Source organism: Zootoca vivipara, chromosome 8 (assembly GCF_965207765.1).
Source record: "Zootoca vivipara chromosome 8, rZooViv2.hap1.1, whole genome shotgun sequence".
NCBI lineage: Eukaryota > Metazoa > Chordata > Lepidosauria > Squamata > Lacertidae > Zootoca > Zootoca vivipara.
Window position 1 is genome coordinate 67309901 of NC_142591.1, and position 19073 is coordinate 67328973.

Genomic DNA, 19073 nt, shown 5'->3' on the forward strand with positions numbered 1-19073 from the left:
ATGGTCCAGTAAATCATGTACAACCATTGGCTGGCTGCCTTCCAGGAACTAAGCCTTTCCCTTGCATATTCCCTTGCTTGGACCTATCTCATCCTAGTCATCCACCCCACTGACTGCCAGTGAGTCTCATAACTTGCACTGTAGGCTCTTTCCCGGAATGGAGCCAGACCAGGCAAATAGCTTGAAAGTCATAAACTTCAGGCTCAGTTAATTTTAAGATAAGAGTTCTTTAGAAAAGGTCCTTTAAAAAAGAAAAAACTAAGCCTGGCAGTTATTTAATGCTAACCTCTGCAGCTGAGAGTGTTTGGTGAAGAGCAAATAACTCAGTACCCATGTAGTTCAAAACCAATACAATGGCAGGTTCAATTATTGGAAAAACTACCAGTACAGTATATGTATATGTAAGCACTAGCTAAGTGCAGAAAAATCTTCCACCCAAATAATCTTGAATAAGATAGTAATTGAGCCACTAAAGTACATTCCTGTATATGGGTGATCAACTCCTGACCCAGCCTAGTGGAACCCTTTGAAATGTAGGACTTGGGTGAACTTTCATAGGGGCTCCTATTTTGCTTCTGGAAACAGCTTGAAGGGAATAAGTAACAGACACGAGTGTTTGGGTTACGCATTCTGATATTTACTTTTGCTTCTACCTAGATAAGATTATTGTTCTCCATCCAAATGTGTTGGCTGGAACTTTATGGTCAACTCTTGTGGTACTGGTGATCCATTATCTGACAAACTTGGCAAAAGCCGGCGACTTGGCTCCGTTTATGCTAGACACTCTTCCCCAGTATTGTGATGTCTCTCACTTACAAGCCACATGACACCATCACCAACCCATAATGCGCCTTCAATTCTAGTACTGTATTATTCAGATGGGTCCTGATGGTTTTTCCCCCGTTTACTATTCTTGCAGTTTTTGCCGTGTGGATGGATCAATCTTGAGTGCTTTCAGCCTGCTGAACTGCTTTGGCAAACTTTCTGCCCTCACTTTTAATTAGGGTATCGCTTTGTGTGCAGGAAATAGGTGATTGTCCTGATCTTGGCTTCACCAATCAGTCTAGAGGTGGTCACCTTTTTTTTTTTTTTTTTTTTTGTCTCTCGTGCTGTATGATTCGTTTTTGTCCGCCTCTGATTGTTCTCCCTTGTTCAGACTCGCTGCGATCCCCGGGGGGAGTCAATATTTATTACAGCCATCTGGGGACGAAGCATGCGAATTGCACATGTCGCTGCTTTTGGCACTCCCCCCCTCCCCCCCCCTAATGTTTGCAGTCCTGCCAGGCCTGGTGGGATGGCAGTCCTGAGCGGCGGCTGCGGGGGTAGCCATTCGAGGGAGAGGGCGGCGGGCTGGCTGCTGATTGGCCTCGCCGCCCACGGAGGCTGCGCCCTCCGCCCCCGCCCGCTCTCCACAAACCGGAGTCCCCTCGGCTGCCGCCGGGCGCCGAGGGAAGGCGGGAAAGGCGGTCGCTGATCCCCTTGCCCGAGCGGCCTTGGCTCGCGTGCCGTCCCGCAGAGCCCCCGAGGAGCACCTGCCGTCCAGCGCCAAGAGCGGCAGGGCCGACGGGATGGGGAGGCAGAGCGCAGGCGGGCCGGGGCGCAGCATGCTGCGCTCGCCGAGCCGGAGCAGCCTCTCCGCCTCCTTCGAGGCGCTCGCAGTTTACTTCCCCTGCATGAACTCCCTGGAGGAGGAGGAAGAGGAGGCGAAGAAAGGCGGCGGAGGTGAGGCAAGCGCGCGAAAAGCAGGCGGCGGCGGGGAGGGGGGCGCCCACTGCAGCAACCGGTGGGCTACTTGGCGCGGGACGGTCTCTGCAGCAGCGCCCAGAAACTGAGAAAGTGGCTCGCGAACAAGCCATGCAAAGTCTGAGTTTGACGGTACCTGAGTGGATGCTCAAATTGCCCTTGTCCTAAGTGCGGCAGTAAAATTGCGTCCTAGCCATTAAAACGGAGACTCTTAAATGAGTTTGTGCTGCTGCGCATTTAACTTGGCAAAGGTGCCATAATAATTCAGGGTGTCAAATTAATTCATGTATGCGAAAGAGATTCCTTTTGCCGTTTTTCCAACTAAATGCTCCAAAGTTTTATTTTCGAAGGACTTGGGGTATTGGACACATAGCACAACAATCCTAACCAAAGTTAGCCACTTTAAAGTTCCATTAATTTCATTGCAAGATATTTAACGTGTGTTTTGGAAATCCATTGGTAGAACTGGTTTTAAAAGAAGCCCTTTGCTTGTAGCTGAAAGTGTGACTCTGAAATGATGTGATTTGGTAGTCATTAATACAGTGTCTGCATGGGACAATTTTATTTGCACTTACAATACTGTAGTTGAATATTTTCTCCTGGTTCATACACTGAAATTGAAGTCTTGTTTTTACAGAAAGAAGCAATTCCATGGTTCCTACCCCCAATGTCAAAAGGCAGAATGCCACTGCATGCCAGTTGCTAGGAATTCTAAGTGGGGAGAATGCTTGCTTCCTGTTGAGTTCTTGGTTAAGATGAGAGTTGAACTAGTTAACTTCCCATCTCAGGTTCTTCACAGTGCAATCCTATCCACATCTCAGAAGTTAATACCATTAAGTTCTATGGGATTTATTCCTGGGTAGGATTGCAGCCATAGCCACTACACCAGCTACATAGCCAGCATAACCAGCTTCATTCACCAGGCTCTGTATATTTATCACACAACTCTGGAGATAATTTTGCAGTGGTTGCCTGTTTGCTTATCTGGGTATGAAAAAGAACCCATCCAGGAGCCCTGACAGGTTGTGAATTTGTTCATCTCACTTCAGTCCCTGATTCACCCTTCAGACATGCTCACAAATCAGAGGTGGAAATTATTTCAGCACTCCTGATCCAGGGTAACAAACTTCGTAAACCTGGTAAACAGAGCCTTACTAATGAATTGCAGGGTTTTCATTTATTAAACTTTAGCCACATTAATCTTTGGCTTCCATCAAATAGCATAGAATACCATAACTATCTTTAGAAATAGGTGTGCTTAAGACCAGTGATTAATCGCTTGCTTTGGGTTTAATCACCTGGAAATTTTCATGTGGCTGACAGTATTACTAAATAGTGGCTATCAGTTCAAGTGGACATGGAGATTCATTCAGATCCCACCTTCTCATGGGAAAAGATGTCCCATGATACTTGTCACTGAGTGCACTGTGAATATCTGCTCTGCACTGAACATACAGATAAACTGAAATAAAATATTGTATAAATGTACTTGCACTTCTTGAAATTCTATAGCAGCCTTCATCACCTAGTGCCCTCTAAATCAGGGGTGCCCAAACTAAGGCCCGGGGGCCGGATGCGGCCCAATCACCTTCTAAATCTGGCCCGCGGACGGTTCGGGAATCAGCATGTTTTTACATGAGTAGAATGTGTCCTTTTATTTAAAATGCATCTCTGGGTTATTTGTGGGACTTACGGTAGTAATTCGTTCATCTTTTTTTTAATAATATAGTCCGGCCCCCCACAAGGTCTGAGGGACAGTGTACCGGCCCCCTGCTGAAAAAGTTTGCTGACCCCTGCTCTAAATGTTTTGGACTACAACACTCATTAGATCCAGTTCCAGCTCTAGCACCAGCCTACATGTTGCCATCTCTGACCTAAACCTTTGTGTCCAGGGTTTGTACAGTGAAAATGGGGGTGGAGCTCCTGAACCTTTTAAAAGTTGTATGGAAGGAGGAGTTTCAGCAAGTCTTGTTTCTGGTCTATTGTGTATGCTGGCATTGAATATTTGCCCCCCACAGTTTAATCTACTATCTGATAATGAATCAAGTAGAGGCTGGCTCCTTCCAGAGTTATTGCACTGGCCTCATTTGCAAAATTAAACCTTTTACAGCGCAATCCTATGCATGTTAATCCAGACGTAAATCCCATTGGATCCTTACTCTTAGGTAAGAAAGTGTGGGAGGGCAGCTGTGCTTGCTTTTGGTGGCCCAGTATTTGATCATAAGCAGAGTTTTCCACTGATAGTTTGTGGATACATTTGTCTTGGGTGGTCATCTGGACTGGTAAAATCTGTGGATGCTGGTCTGACATTCCTTTTGTGGGTTTTGAACTTATTTTTGTTATCACCAGTGGCTAAAACAATAACATTTTCTTTCATTGGCAGTTGGTGTTTTATGGATTTGACTGTGTGACATTGAATTGATTGGCTTGCTTAGCATCATGCAGAAATTTCTCACGAAAGGTCAAGGCCATTTCTTCTAATGTATCCATGAGCCATATTTTGTCCTGCAGTTGTAGAACCAGTCTCATCCTCTGTTCTTCACTGCTCTATTGTACAATCAAGGACACTGGTTCTGTTCTGCTGTTTGGTTTGGACAGGGGTGAAGGACACAGTAGTCCAAATGTGGTTATAAGGCAAATGATGTCTTCAAAATCTAAAGCTGCTCTTGCAGCCTTACCAAAATACATGGGTCAGAATATTAATAAATGGTATTTCTGCCATAAGATGATGCAGGTATTCTTGCATAAGCTTGAATATGTAGAACCACCTCTTCCAGCAACAATATGGCCTGTGTTGTGTGCACATACTGATCTTCACATGAATGCAAATTTGATCACATTTTAAATGCTTCTCCCATATTAAAAATGAAGTCCCGCAAGTGCTTCACATTCAAACATGGTGCATGTGTGTGTCTAAATGAGAATTTTTCTCTCCAACATGGCAAATATTTTTTCCAAAAAAAAAATTGGAAGACAATGGAGACGCAAAACCTGAATTCTGTAGTGGTACAGAACCATTTTATTTTTCACAATATGTAGTTCTATCCTGAGTTACATATGCCATAGACAGAACGACTACATCAACTGTGATAATTGCTTTTGAAATTATTTTTTCTTGATTTTTCTTCTTTTATCTTTTCTTTACCGTTTTTTGCATCAGAGCAAAAACTAAAAAGGATTATCCCTCTAATTGATTTGCCCATTTCCCAAGAGATGTTTCCTCTTGCAACTGCTCAAACCCCACCCCCACCCCACCCCCCAGTCACAAGGTGCTTTTTCAGCACCTTTCAGGGCAACTTTGCATTACTTTTCAAACTGCTGATTCAAATTGCAAGTATCTAAGTGAGTTTTAGTGCTTGCTGCTCCATAATCTGCCTGTTTTTAGTTCAGTACTGTCGTGCACGTTACTATATCTGGATGTTTTTACCCCTTTCTCTCATTTACTGAAATGGACTTCAAATGCTGATTGACTGAAGTGCCAAGAATATCTTTATCTGCATTAAAAAAACAAAAACACACACACACATCCTATATGGATACTTTATTTTCAGCCAAAATAATACAGTAGAGACATGATGGTTTTTAAACAAGGATTTAAAATGTCCTTTAGCACATACTTTATGTGTGAGAAATAGAAGCTAAGTTTGGACAGCAGGTGAGAACATCCTGGCATTTCTCAAGAGCCATCTATAAAAATAGGCCTTAAAATGGGGTCAGCTGTGTACAATCTGTGTTCCATACAGCCATCTCCTCTGAGGTCAAAATTTATCATATTAAATTTTAACAAAGGCTACCAAACTATTTTAGTATATTTAGTACATTGTTTTTAAAATGTCTCACACATTTGTCAATGTTTGCCTACACAGTAAGGGGTTTGAACATATAAACAGATTGTAAACCTGCATGGGATGGGACTGTGTATAGCTTCCATATGTATAGGCTGTGCCTAGCTGCACCAATCAATATAATATAATATTATATTTATATATATATATCTCTCACACACACACATTTCAGGTTTATACATTTCACTAATTTCACAATCACTTTAACATTTCAAAACTTGACTTCCTTCCCCCTCATTCTGCTGTTCCTTAAATTTATTTTTAATATCTTCTGCATATCCAAATTAACTTAATTTGCTCATTTATTCATCTACTTTAAATATATACTCCTATGAAACTGCAGGTTATTACAGTAATCCTGCCAATGTTTTTATGGTGGTGGGGGATGAGTGTTCAGACCCCTGGGCTCTCACCTGTGGGGTGCCTCAGGGTTCTGTCCTCTCCCCCATGCTTTTTAATATCTACATGCAGCCACTGGGAGAGATCATCATGGAGTTTGGGCTGGGTGTTCATCAGTATGCGGATGATACCTAGCTCTACCTCTCAAATCAGAACCAGTGAAGGCAGTGAAGGTCCTATGTGAGTGTCTGGAGGCAGTTGGAGGATGGATGGCGGCCAACAGATTGAGATTGAATCCTGCAAGACAGAAGTACTGTTTGTGGGGGACAGGAGGCGGGCAGGTGTGGGGGACTCCCTGGTCCTGAATGGGGTAACTGTGCCCCTGAAGGACCAGGTGCGCAGCCTGGGAGTCATTTGGGACTCACAGCTGTCTATGGAGGCGCAGGTCAATTCTGTGTCCAGGGCAGCTGTTTATCAGCTTCATCTGGTACGCACTCTGAGACCCTACCTGCCCACGGACTGTCTCGCCAGAGTGGTGCATGCTCTGGTTATCTCCCGCTTGGACTACTGCAATGCGCTCTATGGGGGCTACCTTTGAAGGTGACCCGGAAACTACAACTAACCCAGAATGTGGCAGCTAGACTGGTGACTGGGAGCGGCCGCCGAGACCACATAACACTGGTCCTGAAAGACCTACATTGGCTCCCAGTACGTTTCCGAGCACAATTCAAAGTGTTGGTGCTGACCTTTAAAGCCTTAAACGGCCTCGGTCCAGTATACCTGAAGGAGCGTCTCCACCCTCATCGTTCTGCCCGGACACTGAGGTCCAGCGCCGAGGGCCTTCTGGTGGTTCCCTCGCTACGAGAAGCCAAGTTACAGGGAACCAGGCAGAGGGCCTTCTCGGTAGTGGCACCCACCCTGTGGAATGCCCTCCCACCAGAGGTCAAAGAGAACAACAATTACCAGACCTTTAGAAGGCATTTCAAGGCAGCCCTGTTTAGGGAAGCTTTTAATGTTTGATGGATTTCTGTATTTTAATATTTTTTTGGAAGCCGCCCAGAGTGGCTGGGTGAACCCGGCCAGATGGGCGGGGTATAAATAATATATTATTATTATTATTATTATTATTATTATTATTTATTATTATCTGTTTTTAATTTATCTGCAAATATTCAATAAACCATTTCCATTCTTTTATTAAAAAGTTTGTTCTCTTGCTTTCTGCATTTCTGCGTATTCTATAAGTTTTTGTATCCTTTTCTGGGACTTCTGCTTCTTTCCATTTTGGGGCGAGTAACATTCTTGCCTCTGTAGTAGCATACATGAATAAGTTTCTGTACAGTTTGGGTAGTTCTGTCCCTATAATTCCCAAAAGAAAAGCTTCTGGGTTGTTGTTTTTTTACAAATGTTATTTTAAGCATCCTTTCAATACATTATATATCATTTCCCAGTAAGCTTTAACCTTACTACAAGACCACCACATATGATAAAAAGAACCTTCTTTCTCTTTACATTTCCAACACTTATTTGATTTAGATTTAGACATTTTTGCCAGTTTACTTGGTGTTAGATACCATTGATATATCATTTCATATAACTTAGACCATAACATGCTGTAAATTTTATATCCATATTCCACAATCGTTCCCATGCTTCCATGTCTATATTATGACCAATGTATCACTGAGGATTTTACTTGCTCATCCTTTGTCTCCCATTCCAATAATATTTTATACATTTTAGACAGCACTTTCACATCACATTCCAACAGGTCTCTCTCCAGTTGTGATGTTTTCCCTCCAAACCCTCGTATCCTATCTTTCTTAAATACTTCATTCAAATGATGATATTGTATCCATGTTGTTTATTTCCCTGATAATTCCTTAAATTCTTTTAATTTATATTCTCCTCTTGTTTTAATAAATTTCTGTAAGTTGTCCACCCTTATAGTAAGGTTGAAAGGGTAGCTGCACCAATCCAGATACGAAGATGCAGTTCAGTCAGACATATTTGCATGCAGATGGCCATTCACAAGCACATACAGCTATTGAAATGCTACCCCTTTTCTATCTATGTCTCAATCCATATAGGAATTTGTATCTCCAGGTACTAGTAGTAGATGCCCACCTGGTCACCCATGACACTTGATTGCACAGTCGCTACCCACAATCAATATTTGTAGCTAATACATTGTGTCCTTTAAAACAAAAACAAGAAAAGCTACATAACTTTCAGAACCCAATTTTTTTAAAAAAATAATGGAGCCCTGTGATATTCAGCATTCACAATTTATGGAAATGTTTTTTGCCCATGGGACTACAGAATTGCTACTGAAATTAATGCACAAGCAGCATAAAACAGAATAATGATACAGCAGTAGTTATTTATTTAGAGTTGCTTAATATTTACCAGCCGTTGTTAATTAACTCCTGGGTAGGGTTTTTTTTTGGGGGGGGGGTGATTGCTTGACAATGCTTGACAACATCTGCATCCCTAACCTTCCCTTGGAATCAATATAAATTACATGTACTTGCATGTTTAATCTAAAGCATGACAGCTTGTATTATAATAATGATTAAATCATGTGCAGATGACCTTAAATAATTTTGCATATCAAATCTAAAGCAGTTGTTTGTGGTGAATACTATTCCATCTGAAACCTCCTTATTTATGTAGCTTTAGTTCCAAATTGGAACAAGGTTGTCTAGAGTTGCCCATTGATCCCCTAGAAGAATAGCATGCAGTTGAATCACATACATGCCTACTTAGAAGTAAGCCCAATTTTGCTTAGTGGGGCTTACTCTGAAGTATGTGTGTACAGATGTGCAGCCTTGATCTGTTCCTGCTGCAAATATTGCATTAAGAGTTGACTCTCACAGCTGACCTGCATGAGGCTAGCAGGGTTTTTTTCTGCCCAGTTTTATGCTTTGATTACAGGTCAGCTGAGCTTTACTTCTCTGTGGCCTTTGTGCAGACATACACACAGCAGTGTTCTGAGACATCATGTGAAGAACCCAACCTCCAGAGCACATATGCTCTAGGCAGGGGCAAGGAACCATCACCCTCAGCCAGCATGGCCAATCAGAGATGATGCGACTTGCAGTCCAACAACATCTGGAGGCCATGAGTTCCCTGCCCCCAGTGCCAGTCCCAGGCTCTTTTGCATCCAGGGCAAGGCTAGCTACTTGCATCCTTCCCTGCCCCCCAATTGCTAATTTTGATTTAAAAAAAGAAGTCTTGTAGAAAAAAAATGAAAAGCACAAAACTTGAAACCACTAATTTAATTGCAATAATAAGAAATACAAGTGTCTCTGATAATCTTTCTCAAATACAAAGAAAATCATTTAGCACACAAAAGTTTTGATATCAGGCACATCAAAATCTCACGTTGCCTGCCTTTTCATTTGCAGATTTTGTCACCAATTGTGTCATGTCCAGTGCTTGTGCTTGGGCATGTTCAATTCATATAGTTGCCAAGCCAACTAATCTCTTTTGCAACATTGTTGAGTACAGGCGGCGGCCATTTTGCACACATCTTCACCATATTCTTCACCATATTAAAACAATAATAATGAAACAAATTGACTGTAAAGTCTTTTGAGCTTTGGTCATGCTGATTTTAGAATACATGTGTCACAGTCCGGTCGGCGGGCGGTTGAAGCCCTGTCTGAGGACGTCAGGACCAGAGGCAAGATGGTGGTGTAGAAGCAGGAGCAGGTGCAGGGCTGAGGGTCCAGCAGCAGGCAGTCACAGGGTCAAGGAGCAAGGCAGAGGCGAAGGTCTGGGAGTCAAGGAGCAAGGTGTTGGCAAGGCAAAGGTCCAAGGGTCGAGGAGCAAGGAGTCAGCAAGGCGAAGGTCCAAGGGTCGAGGATCAAGGCGTCGACAAGGCGAGGGTCCAAGGAGCAAGAGGCCAGATGCAACCAGGCAGGGATAGCGTTGCTGTGGCAAAGAGCTGAAGGGAAACGCTGAGCTTTTATCCCTCCCAGCTCCTGCCACCAGGAGTGCCACCTGCAGTGAGGTATCAAGTGGCCTCACCTGAGTGGTCACTCCTTGCTTTTCCAGCACAAGCTGAGGCCTCACCCGAGTGGCCACTCCTTGCTTCTCCAGCACAAGCTGAGGCAGGCCCCAGTCCTGCAAAGCACTACAGGCCCCAGAGCATGACTCCTGCCCATACTCCTGACAACATGGAGGAGAAAGCATACAAATACAAATGAATTCAAGTGACAACTGACATGTTTGTATACACATCCTACTTCAATTTTTTGGGAGTGTTAGCTTCAAATGGTTAGTTAAGATTTGAGCTCAATGGCTCTGTCTTCTTAGTAGACATGTACAAAATTGAGCTGTGCATTGGCTAAATAGAAGTAAAATACAATGGTTATTATAATGGCTGCCATGATAAATTTTGGTTTTGACAATGCTGCTTCAGTGCAAATTTTGGAGGGAAATGGTCGCTAAGCAAAGTTATTTTCATGCATACAGTATACATTTGGTTAACTGTAGGAGTTTGATATGTTCCAAGATCAGCCTTTCATGTTCCCTCTCATTGTTCCCATCAAAAGCATTTAAGTTATAGAACCACTATATTTTAAGCATTTGTGATGTAATTCAGTTGCACAAGGGTACAACTATAGTTTTTAAAAATATGATTTCCAAAAAAAAAAAGACGCTGGCACAATAGGGATTATGTCATTCTCTTCCAGGTATTCTGTTTATTGTAGAGATGCGATACTACTAAGCATTTCATTATATTTCTTTAGAAGCAGGTGGCAAAAAGTTAAAGAGCACAGTCCAGAGAAGCACAGAAACTGGGTTGGCTGTGGAGATGAGAAACTGGATGACACGTCAAGCCAGCCGGGAATCCACAGACGGCAGCATGAACAGTTACAGCTCAGAGGGGAAGTAAGTCCGAGACGTTCGTTATAAAGTTCTGATCTTTGGAAAGAAACCAAGCGTCACTGATTCCTTTTTCTACTGCAGATTGTTTGTCATGCTGGGCAATCCCCAATTTGTGCAGGGGTTGCATTCCTGGCCCCCACACATGTCAGCGGAGCATGTGTAAGCCCTCCCCGTTACACCCCCCTCCACACACACACCTTTTTCTGGTCATTTCCAGGTTGCAGCAATGTGCATGATCACATGTACATTGAACAAGTGTAAAATGGCCGTTGCTTGTAGTGTGCCCTCCTCTCTTATAGGAGAATGCACATAAAGGAAGGACATAGTTAATATATGCCTGTGGTGTGTTTGTATCAAGGGAAGGGGGCTCTGGGGCTCCAGGTGTTGTTGAACTCTGTTGGCCCTGACCAGCAAGAGCAGTGGTCAAGGATGTAAGTTATACAGATTTTGTGGGAGTACCTTGAGGGTTTTTCATGTTTTAGGAATAAGTGGTGATATTTGCTGAGTTTGGACATCACAGATGCAATAGTTCATATTATACATATGCCCATAACGGTTGGTTTAGTTATGTAACAAAATTTGTGTAGCACTTGATTAAGCCATACACTTGAACTTCCAGAATCATGTCTACTTTTCAGAAACAAAGCTAGAAACATTTGGTTTTACGTCAGACAGGCTAGTCAAATAATGCAGTCAAAGAATGGATGCCTAAGAGGTATAAAAGGTAATTTTTCTGCCATAAACAAAATTGCATTTGGATTAGAAAATTAATTATTATTGGTAGTTACAGCCTGGAATCCGGGTTGCCCCTGGTTGAAAATCTGTATACCTCTAAGTGGTTTACAAAGATTTAAATGAATAAAACATTAAACTTATTGATTTAAAAAAGTAAAAAAATGGGTATTTAAAATATTCAAAAGATGATTAAATTCAACAGCAGCTAAAAAGATATAAAACCTGTTAACTTCCACAAGTCTGTATAGGGCTGGCCCAAATACAACATTTTCATAGGTGCTGAAAATACAGTGAAGGCAAATGCCTGACGTTAGTAGGCAGGGAGTTCCAAAGTGGGGGTGCTCTCGCTAAAATATCAGTTTCTTAAAATTATGGGATGGGTATTGTGTCACACCCGTAACAGTGCCAGTTCCACAGCTTGAAGCAGACAAGTGGGCATAAATGGGGCAAGGTGATCCTGTGAGTAAACTAGTCCCAAGCTTAAGGGCTTTATATACTAATAGTGACACTTTGATCATGGCCTAATAGCAAATAGGCAACCAGTACAGATCTCTGAGTAGAGGTGTTAAATGCCGACAGGGCCTCACTCCTGTCAGTAACTGAGCCACAGCATTCTGCAATAACTGCAGACAAGGGAAACTCCACATAAAGTGCATTGCAGTAATCCAATCTTGGTGTCACCAGTGCCTAAACTTACTACTGTTTGTTGATGCATATATGTAAGTGGATACCCTGTTGTAGGCAGGTTCATAATACAGTATGCATAGCTTTGTTTTTATTATTTAGAAACTTGTTATTAAAAAAAAATTGGTTGTTTTCCCATTAGTTTAATTTTTCCTGGTGTGCGATTGGCTGCGGACAGCCAGTTCAGTGACTTTCTGGATGGACTTGGCCCTGCACAGCTTGTTGGTCGCCAAACACTGGCAACTCCAGCAATGGGTAAGAAATTAATTTTGTTTATACGGCTGCAATTGGTGGGAAAAGATGGTTTCCCATTAATTACCGTACTTCAGTGTAACCTTAATTTGCAATACTTGGGTTTTTCTTTTCCTCCTTAGGTGATATCCAGCTTGGAATGGTGGACAAAAAGGGACAGTTGGAGGTGGAAATAATACGAGCCCGAGGCCTTGTTGTAAAACCAGGTTCAAAGACACTGCCAGGTGAGAGAAATACACTTGAACCCCAAGCACTGTGGGAGCACATGAATCCGGTTCAGAAACTATTTTAGCCACAATAGCCAAAGGCTTGTCTCATAGGCCACCTCTATACAACTATTTTTTAAAAGTAGACTAATTGAACCTTCCAACTTCTCTGATATATCAATTTCATATATTAAATGTAGAAGTATTTTAACTATGTAGCATCGACCCACGTAATCAATGGGCAAACGTATGGCAGTTCTTACTATTATGGAACAGGGTGATTTCCTATGAGACCAGCTAAGGTTCATAGATTCCGCAGCAGAGCGACATCTGAGGACTGGAGGAAGATTTCTAACACCCTTGCTCTCTCAATTTGGAGGTAGATTGAACAGCAGCTGCCCAATGTGAGGAACTTAGCCTTGCAGCTTTGGCAGCTCTTTCAGCTGCAGAATGATGCTGAAACATTTGAGGACTGAGAGGAAACAAATACATGTTTTCCGCTGCTGCTCCCTTCACCCCCCAGTAACTCATAACTACTTTATTGCATTTTAAATACATTGTAGACTACCTCCAGGATCTCAGGTAGTAGACAGGGTCTAAATAACTCCAAATAAAAATACTCTTAGACTGATAACCCCTTAGGCATACACAAAGTGGACCCACCGAAATCAATGGGCATAAGTCTATTCTGAGTGTGACAAATGTTGGGTTAGTGCTATTCCACTGATGTTCCACCTGCAGGCTTTCCTTCTGGTTGTCCTGTCTGAGAACAGGATGCTGGAGTAGACCTTTGGCCTGATTCAGCTAGGCTGCTGTTAAAGTTCTTACGTTCCCCTATTGGGAAAGGGCTGTAGATCAGTGGTAGAGCATCTGCTTTGCATGCAGAAGGTCCCAGGTTCAATCCCACACATCTCAAAGTAGGGCTGAGAGTGATTCCTAGCTGAAACCTTGGAGTACCACTACCAGCCAGTATAGGTTCCCATGCATCTAGAATTTCATTACAATTGTACATTTGGATCCCAAATGCCTTGGTACTCAGACGTTTTGGCTCCCGAACATCACAAACCCAGTGAGTGTTCCGGTTTGTGAACATTCTTTGGAACCCAAACGTCTGACGGGCTTCTGCGGCTTCCGGTTGGCTGCAAGAGCTTCCTGCACCCAATCAGAAGCTGTGCTTTGGTTTCTGAACGTTTTGGAAGTCGAACGAACTTCTGGAATGGATTCTGTTCGACCTCCAAGGTACGACTGTAACTGCCTTTCTTAATACTGAAAATCACAACAAACTTGCCCTCTTTCCTTTATTCTGCCATGAAGCAATAGTGTCATTAATTCTCGAAAATCAGAATTGCCAGTCATGCCAGGATGAAGCTGTAAACAATAATAATTGACTATTTTATGTTTTATGGTTACAGTTGTATTACTATTTTCTCAATTAAATGAATAATTATTGAGGCTGTTTACTATATAGTGTATAGAAAACTCTTCAATAAAGACTGCAAAATATAACAAATAAATAAACATACCGTATTTGCTTCATAGTGCCAAGGGAGGGAGAAAAACGAAGCAGGCTGGCTATCCAGAATGCCTTGGAAATAAATGCTCATAAATGAAATGTATGAGAGTGTGTTTAATTAAAGTATTTATCAGTTAAATGTCAGGATTTTGCATAAGGTGCTAAAACTGCATAGGTAATGTGCAAAAACTGGTGACTAACTGATCTTTATATTTTTCTCCCCAAAGCACCGTATGTAAAGGTGTATCTATTAGAAAATGGAGTCTGTATAGCCAAAAAGAAAACAAAGGTGGCAAGAAAAACGCTGGAACCTCTTTACCAGCAGCTGTTGTCATTTGAAGAAAGTCCCCAAGGGAAAGTTTTACAGGTAATTTGCACCCTTAGCCATGCATATCTAAAACCCTTCCATTCTAGCATCATTAACTGAAATGCCTAAGTCTGACTGCTCCCTTATGCTGCTTTCTCACATAGCTGCCTCTTAAAGTCTCTATTATTCTAAACTAAATATCTGCAGATTAGAATTTTCCTGCAACACTAATTTTGAATTGTATCCCATCTTACTAACACAACAAATCTTTAAGAGCAAATAGCCAGGTAATGAATAATGAATAGCAGGTGCTATCATTCTTCGTGTTTTATTTATTTCTATCAAGAAGATGCACCTTGTGTTTGATATTCCGTATAATTTGAGTGAGATGGCTTTATATTCTGTGCACTTTCTGCTGAGACAAACTGAGAGCTAAATCCAAGAAACGAATAGATTATCATTGAAAATGTTATGCTGGCAATTAGGGATTCATTCCGCACCCCTCTATAACAAAAGGAAGCTGCTGCTGTTAATATGTGGCCAAGCAGCTCCTCAATTCCTACTTGTTCTAGTATTAGTGCCTTAGTATTCTGTGAACTTTGGTGGAAAGCAGATTTGAAGAAAATCAGAAATTATGGCAAAATTTAAGTTTGATCTCAGGACAGGTTATTAACACTATGCACAGCATGGTAGCAGATAACTCATAAACCAAACACATGCTGGATTTTGTAGGATTTACTTCCAAATACATGTTCATATCAAGCTGCTTTAAACAGTGAAGAGAGGGGTTGAAATTCTATCAGGCTCAGCTCCAAGGGGTGTGTGTGTAAATCCTTGTTTGTACATGAAGTAGAATAAAAATGAGGCATTTGAGGCTATTTTTGCCACAACCTGGATTCCAAAAGTCAGGGTTATCTGGAGTTTGAGGGACCTCAGTCGGAAGATTAACAAGGGAAGAGTCCCAGAATAACAGCACTTGGATCCATGCACAGTGATTAGGAGCCCAGCTCAGGTTTTGAGATTCTTGATCCTGATTGGTCTCTCTGAGCAAGGACACCATTTGTCAGATCATTCAGCTTAGGAAATGGCAAGATTCTGAAACTTCCCATTTGTTGATTCTACATCATCTTGTTAATTGACGTGAAGAATCTACTTCATTTCACCCTGCTCCTAAAACCTAGGTCTTCTTTTTTTACTCTACAGATTATCGTGTGGGGAGACTATGGACGCATGGATCACAAATCCTTTATGGGAGTGGCACAGATACTTTTAGACGAACTGGAACTATCCAATATGGTGATTGGCTGGTTCAAACTTTTCCCCCCTTCATCCCTAGTAGATCCAACTTTAGCCCCTCTTACAAGAAGGGCTTCCCAGTCGTCTCTTGAAAGTTCAACAGGACCTTCTTATGCTCGTTCATAGCAGCTGTGAAACTGTTGTCATAGCAACCAGCGTTACAAAAAAAATTTTAACAGGTCGCAAACCCTGGTAACACTGCATGCTTAATGTTGTGTCTTCGGAGCCTGTTTCTAGGGCTATAAAAGCGATCCTGTGTTCTCAGAGGAAGTTGCACACATTGTGCTCTAAAGGAAGTCCTCAGGTGAAGGAGTGGAGCTGGAAAGAACTGAATGGTTTGGAGTTCAGTGACACTCAAGTTTTAGTCCAATCTGAAGCCATGGATTAAACTAAAAGAATCAAGCTGTCTCATGCAACAAGAATCCCTTTCAATGCCACATCTATTTTCTTGCTCCCTTTTCTTTATCTGCCCCTTCTCCTCGTCCCCACCCAAGCCTGGTTATGCCACAGAAATATGGAGCTACCCAAAGAAACTATGCCACAATCGGGAGGAGGGAAGAAAAGAGCCATTAAAGGAACGCCAGCTGTCATAGCAGTTATTTGCAGAGGAACCTTGCCTTATCAGAAAGGTTGAAGTCTTGGGGTGGCAGGCTTCCTAACTCCAGCTACTGCTGGAGTCAACTCCAGCGTGTGGACTCTGAAAAATGAAATTCTGTGGCTATACTGTACTGTATGAAATTAAAGAAACTTTTTTGCATGGACACAGATTATGCTGAACACTTAAATTATTTTCTTGGGGCTGCAACTTGCAAAAAAAAAAAAAGAATAAATCAGCCATTTTCAACAATTTATATTATTTTTAAAAATAAATTTCACTAGTGCATGGTTTTAAAAGGGAGAGGATGCAACAGGGTGGTAAGACACACCAAGTTTATCATTCTTTAAACCAATCATGGTCTGTGTTTTGGCAGACATAAATGAAAAATAAATAATTTCTAGCAAATATTTAAAATTACGTTTATGTGACAAGAAATAAGTGTAATATATTAAATTTATTTAAATGTAAAAGGTACAAGCCTTGTAAAGTTCAACGATATGTGCAAATTGTATACTTCTTTCCCCCTTCTTGTCTACACCTCCCTCCTTTTGCTCTCTCATTCCCTTCCTACCTCCCAGGATGATAATTATACTCTGAAACCGCTACTTTTTGACTTAACTACTCTCATGCCCCATTTTTGGTTCAGGGTTGCAGATGATTCTGCATTTCTGAAATCTTTGAGAGGAAAAGAATATTGTTTAAGAACTTTTTTCAAGCATGTTGAAAAGAATTTTGCAACATGGCTTGGGGAATACATTACAATAATTCAGCATGTATTTGATAAAAAATTTGAACTTTTTGCAGTTTATTGTACAGTGCATGGAAACTTATTTTCTTTTTTTGTCACCTTCAAATTAAATTCTACAGCAAAATACTGGAATCATGTGGCCATTTGTAAAATGTCTTCAATAAATTTGTTTTCAGCACCAGCATCATTCATTCAAAGTTTGAACTATCATTTCTGGATGGTCTTAAAGAAACACAAGATGTTAGTCTTGCTAAATATCAGCATCTTATAATTTGCACTGAGCCAAACAAATTATTACCCATTTAGGGTCACAATAAATAGCAAATAAGCTGTTCTGTTCAGTTTTTATAAACTGTGATGGCAAATCAGTGAATATCAGCCTGACATTAGAAGTCACAATTCAAACTGCAATCCTGCATCTGTCTTTCAATTAGTGGTATTTACATGCCCTAAGTGATGGCAGGATTTCACCTGCTGATTTTTAAACGCCTTAAATAAAGTACATGCAATTTACTAATTTGTTGACACCATCACCAAGAGCCTAAATGCAGATACCACATGTATTTGAAGAAATATACACATCTGTCTCCTATGTATCAGATAATTTAGTACCACTGGAAGGAGGGATGGAAAGGTGGGGGTATTCTAAGTCCAGATCTCTTATTATTTCCTGATGAAAGGGAATGTAACTTGTTAATGTTCAAGTCCATCATCCTTTTCTCTGTGTCTTTAGATGCCTTTAATACATACCTATTGTTTAATGTCTAAGTGTTGCAATAATATTTGAATATACACTGTTTAAATTAAGGCCATGCACACAAGTACTCTGATTTTGTATGAAAAATCTGTAGTGTTATCCCAAAATGTACATGCATCACAGGATGGCAAAAGTAAAAAATAGGTGTCCCTTCTAAGGCCTTTTCTTTTATATGGTACAGTTTGACATAAATCAAAATTATGAGCACAGTCCATCAAGTACATTCATGAACCATGCGCAAGCACCATGGACACAGATGCTAAAATGTCTGGTGATTTGCACACATGCAGCAATTTAGAATTCCCTCCGTATACCAGTGGGGGAAAACTCTGGTATGGAGCTGCTTCTCTTCTGAAATGAAGGGAGAAGCACTTGCTGATGGGATTTCCATGCATCCACTTGCATCCACAAGAAATTACTAGAGTGGAACGACTGCTCCCTCGCCAAACTTACATGTATTAAGTTAAAGAAGATTGGTAAAATTTTGGTGATTAAATTATTTTATTCACCTGTATATGGCAACCCATGAATGCTAAAGACATACCTTTGCATTATCCCTTAGGAGTAAAACCATTTTTTTAAGACTTATGACTCTCTTCCTGATACTGTGACATGCAGTCAATGCATTCTTTTATGCATATTCCTATTATTAAATTATTTCTATTTGAGACAAGAAGGACATGACCGTATGGAAAGTCTGTACATACTTGGTCATTATGCAGTATTTATTTTAAAAGTTGATTGTATTTTTTTAAGATATTCACATGTCTGCAACTCTACTTATAATTTAGTCATGTAAATAGCACTCTTCCAGTGACCACAGCTGTCTTGTACATAGTCTGTTTTAAAAGCAAAGGGAATTGACATTGGGGGAGAAAAGGGCAGGTTAGGCCTGTTAATGAACACCAACTAATGTAAATCAAATTCATTCTGGTGATGGTATTTAACACTTTAAATAAAACATTTTCTTTACAGAATTTGTAAGTGATTCTTTTTCTCATCTCCCCCACCTGTGCAAGACCCATTGAAGAGGGTGGGAGCACTGATGTCCTCTAACACCATTCTCACTTTTGTGGAGCTTGTGAAGTCCGTTCTTTGGTATCTACCTTTTCAAAGGTTGCTCTAAAGCAGTGTTTCCCAAGCTTGGGTCT

At 41.2% G+C, this 19073-nt stretch overlaps 1 protein-coding gene across 50 annotated transcripts in view; it reads left to right on the top strand.

Annotated features, from left to right (window-relative positions):
- The window catches only part of RIMS2 (regulating synaptic membrane exocytosis 2), a 360961-nt gene extending 343612 nt beyond the window's left edge, over positions 1-17349 (top strand). For all 50 annotated transcript variants that reach the window (XM_088675810.1, XM_088675811.1, XM_088675812.1 and 47 more), the window contains 5 exons: positions 10688-10829; positions 12388-12500; positions 12620-12721; positions 14444-14583; positions 15727-17349. In XM_088675810.1, the coding sequence (XP_088531936.1) occupies positions 10688-10829; positions 12388-12500; positions 12620-12721; positions 14444-14583; positions 15727-15945 (716 nt within the window). In that variant the 3' untranslated portion in view covers positions 15946-17349. The remainder of the gene's footprint in view (positions 1-10687; positions 10830-12387; positions 12501-12619; positions 12722-14443; positions 14584-15726) is intronic.
- The last annotated feature ends 1724 nt before the right edge of the window (positions 17350-19073 follow it).